Below are 9,975 nucleotides of genomic sequence, written 5' to 3' on the forward strand. Positions count from 1 at the left end.
GCAGGAATGGCTGCAAAGGGACAGAGATAAAGTAGTGAACAGAACCTGACCTTCATGTCGTTTGAGGAAGGAAGAGTCTTTAGCTGGAGTCTCTGCAGTGAGCAATGTGTGTACACAGGCAAGTGAGCACGTGAATCCGTGTATGCATTTAGCTGTGATTTATTTCTGTAAGTTTGATTCCATTCTTTCTGTTTCTTTTCAAATGTGACTGAAGCTATTTAACTCTCTGATTAACTCACCTCCCTGTATGAGTTGTTTCTCGTGATATATTCCAGCACTGTACAGTCTCTCTGGAAGCCAGCTCCCTGCTGTTGGGATGAATTCCTCCCTGATGTGTAGTGTGGCACATTTGTTCTATTTACTGGTGTTGGAATGAGGTTCTGCTTTTGCTGTAAATCAGATCTGGAGGAACATTTCAGTGTCATGTCAGGTTCTGCTAGTTTGGTAGTATCAGAAATTATATGAGGTCCTTTCAGCAACAAAAGGTATCATGTCACATCCCCTTTTCCACATTTGCAGTTTCAAGGTCTCCAGAACTTTAGTTTGGACTTGGTCCACTGTAAATCTCAGTAAAATCTGATTCTTGTTTTGTGCTGACATTTCAAGGGCTCCAAAACCCAGTGATCTTCTTAGCCCATCTGAGCTCAACAGTACTGTCAAAGCTTTTCTTTATTCAAAGGCTTACAAGCGATATGAGTAATGCCATTGATCCCTCCTTCCTTAAATATCTCCTTTATTTTGTACTCAATTTCCTTAATAACTTATGTACACACTTTTCATTGCTGGACAGTCTTAGTTTTTGTGTCACAACCACGTGGATGTAGCTGGAGAAGAAAAATCCTTATTACACCATTTGGTGGTATCATGGGTACATAAAGGAAATACATTCCCTACAGCATTATTGCCTTACCCAGCGGTGCCAAGCAACTGTTTGCTTCACTAGCTAGAAAATACTGAAGCTTCTTGTAGGGTGGTGATAGGTGATGTGATGAGACAGCAAAATACCACTGATAGGTCTGGTAATGAGAGCATATCTATGCCCACATCTACTGTAGCCATGCTTCTTTTTTCTTATTGGAGAAGCAACCTTTCTCTCTCCACTCTTAAAAAGGCACTTAGGCTGGTGGAGGTGGAAAAGACTTCTTCCTACCCATTAGCTGTAGTCTAAGAGTAGCAGACTAGCTAGAGGTGAAACAACCCTGGGCACCTGACGGTGTGAAGTTGTAGAAGTAGAGCGTGGTAGTGCTAGATGTGTGTGCTTGCACTTCTAGTTTCTCTATAGATGAGCAGTTGACTGCCTCTGTCCCATCCCCTCTGCCTATGCACCACAGTGCTCAAGTTTGTATGCTAGAGAGAGAGATGCTAAATATGGGGCTTTCCTAGAAGGCAAGCAGCAGCTTATTGCAGGTGACTTAGGGACTGGCTCAGCCTGGTAGGGGTGGTTTGGGAGTACAAGTACTTTATTTCAGCGGTATTCTTTTCTCGTTTTGTTTTGCAGAAGGAACACTGATCCTACCTTTGGTTTGTTTGTTTGCTTGTATTTCCCCCTCCAGAAAGCCCATTGCTGACCCTGCTACTGTGATACTGCTGTTTTGCAAAGCTGGAGTCGACACGCATGTAGGGGCGGGGGTTGTAACTCTGGCAGTTTGTCCTTCCCGATTAGATGTGACTGTTCTGCTAGCTTTCCCCTCTTTATTCCTTTCATTTAGTTCGTTGTGGAAGTTGGCTTGGGGTTTTTTCCTTTCAGTTTCTTGTTTTGATCCTGGAAGGTTAGCTGTGCAATTTGGTTTCTTCTGTGCCAACCAACTCTAGCGGCAGAGCTCTTAAAAAAAATTCAAAGCTGTGTCCCTCCATCCTGTCTTGCTGCTTCTCTGTACACTACTGCTACCGTTTAAGCAAAGCTTGCAGAATTGCTCCACCTATTTGGACACCAGGAAGGGAAGCTCTGAAATGGAGAATAACCTAATTTCCACCAGGTCCTTCAGTCCAGTCAAAACAACACACTGATTGAAACTGTAGTCTAATTTCTGTTAAGACGGATGGGGTCTCTCTGAAATTGGGTTTGTTCCTGATTTCATCCTCTCTCTTGTATTCTTTCCAAACAAAAAAAAGCCCCAGAAAAAAAAAAAAAAACAACCAAAAACAAACAAACAAAAAACCCCAAGAAACCAAACCAAACAAGAAACCCAAACCATTTTTAAGAGCTCTGAATAAAACTGCTTTGCCAATGGGGAAGGGGTGGGGATGACTCTGATTTTCTCTTGTGCCCGGCAGCGAAAGGGTTAATGCCTGCTTTCCTCTTTGGTATCTGTTAGTTGCAGCCCATGTCGTGATCAGTCCATGTCCATGTGCGTTTTGTTCCCAAACTGAACACCGGTTAATTAACAAGCAATAAGTGAGCCTTAACAATGACAGTTGTTTCCCATCTTCCTCAGGACACCCGACCTGCCTGCAGTTCACCACAAACATGACTGAGGCTGTTAAAACCTATCAGTGGCAGTGCATTGAGTGCAAATCCTGCAGCCTCTGTGGGACCTCTGAGAACGATGTGAGTTCATTTACCTAAACCTTCATTTACCTGAGCACGTGGCAATGGTGTGGGTCATGGCTTTGCTGCTGCTTCCATACATCTCCGAGGAAGAGCCACTCCTGAAAGCAAAGATGGGTGTCCATCTCTGCTGAAATTGCCACAGGTATCATATAGGGCCACTTAAGATAGTGAGACCTGTGGTTTGCATACCTACTCAGGAGAAATTAGCTGGAGGCCATAAACTGGTGTCACAGGGAGCTGTGAGAGTGATATTTTTAATATGGTAGCCAGGAGTAGATGTGAGTGGGTCACCACCCAAGAGATGGCAGGTATGTTTCTTCTGTCCCTGGTTATGTTTACTTTCTTGGCATGACTTTTTACTCTTAATTACAAGACTTGGGGAACATGAAGGCGTTTGAGCTGGGATGGCTGGGCCTCTCTAGCCACCTAATCACCTATCCCAGTGGTTTCCAAACCGTGATCCAGAGCCTGCAGCTGAGCATTATCCTCTCTGCAGGGTTTTCAGTTGACATCTGATGCTAAGGGTCCTTGGTAGTCCGTGAGAAACTTGGAGGATTGACAGTGGCTGGAGAACTTTGGAGGCAATTAGCTAACGCTATATTTCCTGTACCAAAATAAATATGAATGCTGATTTATTTTTTTTTTAACCAAGAAACAAAGATATCTACAAACAGGGAACTGTTCTGTGTTAGGAATCACAAGATACTTTAGCTTTTCCCAAAAAATATATATGAAAGGGCTGCAGACATCATGGTGGGATCATGCCATCTCCATCTGTTTCACAGAGCATTTACTCAGCCGAGTTTTGGAGACCTGGCTAAGTCCAGACTTTTGACAAAGAAAGGTTTCCCCTGAAGGGTTGAGATCCAGCACGTGGTCACATTGGAGCCCAGCAAAATATGTCCTCTTCTTTCAGTGCAGCATATCCTAACTTAACAGTTTTTACTCCTGCATCATCAGGGCACCTTGGAGAGGAAGTCCTGCACCTCTCAGAGAGAGTTTCTAGTTTGAAACTGAACTGCCTTTGTGATGAGAAGGGCTCTCTGCAGCCTCTCAGGAATACTATGGTTGATCATGGATGCACAAACGTGATACCTGTAGTCTTCTATGTTCCAAATAGTCTTTCAGTCTCTAAGTTGCAGCTCTGCTTTCCTAGCTGAGCACTGCTGGTTACCATGCTTATGTTTTCATCTTGGCAGGAGACTAATTTACATCATTTTCTCTCTTCTCCTCTCTTTCTCTCTCTGTTTCTCTGCTGTTTTCCCAACAACCCTGTCTCAGGACCAGCTGCTCTTCTGTGATGACTGTGACCGTGGCTATCACATGTATTGCTTGAATCCACCAGTCTTTGAGCCCCCAGAAGGTAACACGTGTTGGAAATCTGCTTTGAAAATCACAATAAAGTCCTTGTGGAGATGGGAAGAATTTCAGAAAGTTAGCCTGGGCCATGCAGGGTTAAGGGAGCAGTGGCAAAGCAGAGGCAGGTAGCACTGGAAAAAAAAGAAAATTAATAGATGTGGAGGCCTAGTGTGCTCTGAAATGTTGTATTCAACCTTGCCTTATCTCTACCTCCTCTTCCAGAACATGGCTCTTTTGCAGGTCATAGGTACCTGTGGATGTCCCAGATGGCATTGGGCACCTCAATTTAGTCAGGTGAATTGAGCTCCTGTGAACTGTGACTTCGGACTTCTTAAGAAGTCAAAGTCCCAGAGAGAAAGCCCCAGACAGGGAGGTCCTCTCTGGAATAGCTGAGCATCTATTGTCAGGAGACTAGATTGAGGGGAATGACCTTCCTTGCTCTCTGATCTGTCTGTGCCTTGGAAGGGTGAGAGTTTTGTGGTCTGTATTACATTTGGTATGTAGCTGTGTCCTCTGCAGGAGATTCAATCTACAACTGGTTGTACTTTGTCACTTGGTTGTGGAGCAGAGGAACCATTATTGATTGTCTGACTAAAATCTGCAGAGAGCAGTAGAACTGGAGAAGGAGACACTCAAGTGTGAATGACTGTGGTTTACATGAGGGGCGAGACAAGAATAATTACAAATCAATCATAAATTCAGGAGCTAATTGTTTGTAACTTTGATGAAGAGGAAACTAAATGCAGAGGGGAAAAATCTGAAATGCTGCTAATAATGAGCTAAAGGTTTCTGTTTGACTGGGAAGTGGTGTATTGGAAGCATGGAAATATAAAACACCCAGTGGCAATGCACACCCCAGCCCTGATGTGACTTGTGTAGAAAGCCTACGTACGTACTGCCGAGGGCAGCAGAGCCTGCTTCAGAAAAATACAGGCAATTCCAAAGTTAGGAATATTTGATATCCTATTCCAGCTGATCTTGACACAAACTCTGAGTGCCTGGATTTGATGTCGTTCCTATAAGAACGATTTCTTCATTTGCAGGGAGCTGGAGTTGTCATTTGTGCCGAGAGCTGCTCAGAGAGAGAGCATCAGCTTTTGGCTACCAGGCCTGAGGAGCTCCAGCAGTCAAGAAACACTTTGCTCCTGGTGTTGCCATACCAGCACACAATTCCCATCCAGAACACAAAGACACAACCCACATCAACACGAACGGACACTCAAAGAGAGGAAGAGGTATCTGTGGTGTCACTGTCACTAACGCCATACCTCCTGGGCTCTACTAGAAGGATCATGTACTTTCCAGATGCTCCGGATGAAATCTCTTCACTGCTATGCATGGTTGCTGCTTGCTGTTATGGGCCCACACTCATTCTAGAGGGGGAGGGTTGTTGTATCGACATGGAGAAGTCAATTTTGTGTGGCCTTGTGTTTTCTGTTTAGTCTTCTTTTTAAAGAAGTAGTAAGATATCTCCCATGGAATTATTGGTGAGTACTTTGGCTGGGAGCAGCACCAGTTGTTTCTCTTCACAGGCTTGACTGGAAATCTCTTTACTGTGACCACTCTGTATTCATAGGGGAGCTTTTTGAGAGTTGCATTAGTTCAATATATCCCAGGTCATGAACAATGTGTTGTCACTGAGAGAAGCACCGATCAAAAATTTGGGGGGGTGACCCTTCCTCCCTTGGATCAAATTCTTTGATCTGGAAGATCTTTAGAAATCTGGTTTGGCTATTTCTGGACAACGAGCAGTACCAGTATGTACACACAGAGAGATGCTTAGAAAAGCTCACTGCCTTTGCTGTTTCAGAATATTTTGGCACATTGTCCCACTACAGTGCAAGTGTGCAGTCCAGATTCATCATTTTAGTTCTGTTCAGAAAATTGTGAATGATTATGTATGTATACATACAGGTCATGTATGTAACTGTATTGCTGTTCAGCTCAGAAAACTGCACAAAAGAAAAACATCATCTTCAACTGATCGTAGAAAATAAAACTGTCCTTTTTCTGAGCAATCTAAAGTAATCTGCAAAAAGCAGCAACTTTGGCTTAGCTTCAAAGGAAGCACTTTGGATTATTTTTTTTTTTTTACAATTATTCTAAACTAAAATGTCCCACAACTTGCATTTTATTCCAGGAATTACCTAGTAAGGACTTCCAGCATTTCCAAAGTCTTTCTGTTTTTTGTCAAAGTAATTTTCAAGTTCTAGCTGAATTTTCAAATAATTTTGCCCCCAAATTATCTACAAACGCATTTTTGGCAAATGTGATAATTTGTAAAAAAACCTTCCCCAGCTCTAAAGAAGGGAATAATAACCTAATATGAAAAGACAGATTTTCACAATGATTTTAAAATTCAAATAGAAACAGTTGTGCTTTATTTAAACAAACCTCTACCTATGAAATGAAGAAACATTAAGCAAGAGCATCAGTCGAACAAATATTGTTGTATTTGAGCATCTTTGAATAATTTAAGACATCACTAGGAGGACAAGTGAGTACATTAAAGACTTTCTACCAGATACATCTTTAAGTTTAAAAACTTGCAGCTCCTCAAACTGCCAAGTAGCCCAGAATGACCATTTTCTTGGGTATGATGTATATTACTTTTTATGCACAGATTTAAGTGGGTTTATAGTATAAATTTATGAGAGTCCCAAGCAGCATGTGACTCAGGTTGCTTGTACAAGTAGGTAAGGACACTGAAGATTATATTTGGCATATTTATATTGGTTGAAACTTTTCCACAAAATTAAATGTCCCTGAACACTTGAAAGGACATTGTGAAAGATTATTGGTGAGCTAATTTTTTCTTCCTTCTCCTGCTAATTACACTTAGTTAGAATGAGCTATACTGACCTAATGCACTTTCCCTCATTATTTAGATAGTTTGTTGACCTCTTGTGTTTTGTTCAGCTTGCACGCCGAGAGCAGCCACGTTAGCTGCTGGATTCTCCCATGTGTTGTCGCAGCTTCTTCTCAGGCTGCAGCAAGAGTGTTTTAACCTGTTAGAAAATGAGTTAGAGAGTATTTACCCTAGTTGTGTTGGACCAAATCTTTCCTGGAGCAGGTGCACTGGTGACCTGTGAAATTCATCCAATACCTTAGGCTTCCATGTGATGGCCCCTCAGATGAGCTGAGAGTGCAAAGAAATTTAAATATCAGGTGTGAGGAGGTTAAAGCGGGAGCTGGGGCCCCAGCTCATCCACATAAGCATTTGCACCCATCTGTTGGTGTGGTCAAACCCTGCTGACGTGGCTCTTTGGGACCATCACACAGTTCAGGCTGTTACAAACTCCTGTTGTATTCACCTAAGACACCACTGGGTTCTCTCATGGGAAGTGAGGGTTTTGGCAAGAGGAACTGAAGCTGAGAAGTATGTGTGCTGAAAGTATGAAAGTTTTATGGTGGTGCAGGTGGTGGGAGCAGCAGAGGTGTTCATGTTGGTGCTCAGCTCCAAGGTCTGCTAGGCTTACGGAGCTCCATCAGAAAAAGAGCCATCACCTTCAGTCTCCTGCTATTTGCATTGACCTCAGGAGGTGAGTGGGACACTGCATTATCAAGTGGAGAGGACAATGAGTATTCTTTTAGCCTGTGTGTTAATCAAACAGTGGTGGCTCCTCATGTCTCAGGTAGTCCTGTTGGTGGGACCAGCTGGAGCAGAGAAGTAGTGCTCTCCATCCATGTGACAGAGACATTGCTAAATGAGCTGTGCTCTGCACTCATACCTGCTTTCCTATTTTAATCCGTAGTACTGACTGTTTTCTCCTCCCACAACCATTTTGCAATGAACAGTGTCTTTCATTTGGGAAACAGTGTCTTCTTTTGGAAGTACTCCTCAGTTGGCCTTGTTGAAGTTTCATCATTAATGAGGTGTGATGGAAGGAGAGACTGGTAGATCTTCAATGGCAAAATGCTGTTTGTCTTTTGAGATCAGTGTAATAGGACACTTGCCCACAGTGGTCCAGCTGCCTTTCATCCCTCCAGCTTCGTGCTGTGTCGCTGTGTAGACAGACAACTCCAGGTAACTTTGGCAGCAGATGAGATAGAAACTCTTCCATGCTGAGAACTTCCTTCAGCTACAGTCTTTACTAGCTCAGTCTAAGATAAGGGATTGGGACAAACCTCTCAGTGACATTTTTAGCATGCATTCAGAGCCATATGTCTTGGCACACTTTAGAAATGTTCATCAATGCAAGTGAGCAGTGCTGTACCTGCTTTGCCAAGATCTGCAGAGGTTGTGGCACAGCCGTGGGGGTGAGGAAGAGGAGTTTAGAAACTCTGCTAACTGATTCCCTGTCACCTGGTACCCCCCTGGGGACAGCCTTCTGACATGGCCACTAGGATGAAACACTTGGACAACACCATCTGCTGTTGGGCAAATCTTGAGACCGCTCGTAGCAGCGACCTGGTCTGAGCAGTAAATAACTTGAGGACCTTGGCTCTGTATTCTGCTCTCTCTCTCTTGCTATGGCAGAACGTGCAAATGTCTTGGTAGCCCCTGAGGTGATCAAACTGGCATATTTCAAAGCTATTCTGTGTAGGCAGGGCAATATTTTAGCAAAAATCAGGGCAAACTACCATGGGAGATGGTAGATCCTGCATCCCTTGAATTTTTCAAATCAAGAATGGGCAGCTTCCCAGAAGATTTATTTTAATTAAACACAATCTTAGTTAATCACAGGAATGTCTGACAGAAAAAGGCTTGTGTTACAGAGGAAGTCAGGCTGGATGTTGTAATTGTTCTTCCTGTCCTTACTATAAAAACAGATGTTTACTGTGGGAAAGGATGTATTTAAATGCAAGCTGGATCTGCATAATGTCCTTAAAGTATGTTAGTTAAACATATTCATTCTCATTCCTTCTCATTTTTAACCTGTATTGGATAATCTAAAAAAGGTCAGTTACAGAAAATCTCTTTTACTGGTGTAGTAAATTGTGCATTACCTCCTTCATGCCCATGATGGCAGCTACGTTGGTGTAGGCTCAGGCAGTTCCAGAGATTCAACCATTCAGACTACATTAGGAAACCGTGGCTTGGTTTCTGGCTTTCCCTCCATCACACTCGTGTGCTGTGTTGTCCCAGTTTCCTACCCCATGGTGGGAAGACTGGCTGGGGAGGGCAGCTGCTGCAGTGGCAGCCTGGGAAACCACAGGGGTGGAGAAATGCTCATAAAAAGGGGATGCATCACCCCCTCAGTTCTACCACTGAGGACATGAGCTGGTGTTACTGTTGAAGAGCCTCCCCTGTAGCTCAAAGGCATTTGTCAAAATACCTTTTTTTTTGTCAATACCTTTGACAAACCTGAGAAGGGTCCCATTCTGCCTCCAAACTGCACTTCCATGGACATGTCTTTGCACTAAGTTTACAGCCTTTCTGCAATGCGTCTTGAGCTAGGAAAGCCACCATTGTGTGTGTTCTTTTGAAGCAAACATTGCTCTAAATAACTTTGAAATCATTTCTTAGCTGTCTTTAAAAGGAGATGAGTAAATTTTGCCCTGAAGGAAGACTTTCCCTCGCCGTGTAGTGTTAGGGGGCTGCTGCATGTTCCTTACACCTACAGCATATGTTTTGACAGGGGTCATGTAGGAGGTGAGGAGAGGATGGGGGTAGAAAGGAATATTAATTAAGCTTGCCAGTGCCAGAGGGATGGTGTGCATTGTGCACAAGGAAACACCAGGTAGAGCTGGGCATGTTTTGTCTGCATGGGATTCTTTTTTTTTTTTTTTTTAAATATGCTTTTGAGAGAAGCACAATCGTTCACATATCCAAGTTCAATGTGGCAAATTATTTAATATAAAAAATATGAAGGCAGTATCAAAAGAGTTCAAAATGCTTCAGAATATTTTCAGAATGAATCACTTCAATATTTGACTTTCAAAGTTAATTTAATTTCAAATTAGTTTTTTTTAAAAAAGTGTTCACTTGACATAAAATAATTAGTATGGGGCTCAAAAGTATTTCAGGTCTATTGAAATTGAAATTCTCCAGATTTTCCAAATTTAGTGTCATGTCTACCACTGTACCATTTTAATTCAGTTCCAGCAAGTCAAGAAATTGC

General features: G+C 42.8%; 1 protein-coding gene across 2 annotated transcripts in view; it reads left to right on the forward strand.

The window, feature by feature from the left end:
- The window catches only part of DPF3 (D4, zinc and double PHD fingers, family 3), a 109,910-nt gene extending 104,128 nt beyond the window's left edge, over window positions 1–5,782 (forward strand). Inside the window, exons 11-13 of one of the 2 annotated variants that reach the window (XM_008945300.1) lie at window positions 2,436–2,548; window positions 3,833–3,914; window positions 4,954–5,782. In XM_008945300.1, the coding sequence (XP_008943548.1) occupies window positions 2,436–2,548; window positions 3,833–3,914; window positions 4,954–5,024 (266 nt within the window). In that variant the 3' untranslated portion in view covers window positions 5,025–5,782. The remainder of the gene's footprint in view (window positions 1–2,435; window positions 2,549–3,832; window positions 3,915–4,953) is intronic. The other variant, XM_008945291.1, reaches the window with a different exon arrangement.
- The last annotated feature ends 4,193 nt before the right edge of the window (window positions 5,783–9,975 follow it).

Source organism: Merops nubicus, unplaced genomic scaffold (genome assembly GCF_000691845.1).
Source record: "Merops nubicus isolate BGI_N331 unplaced genomic scaffold, ASM69184v1 scaffold7300, whole genome shotgun sequence".
Lineage (NCBI taxonomy): Eukaryota > Metazoa > Chordata > Aves > Coraciiformes > Meropidae > Merops > Merops nubicus.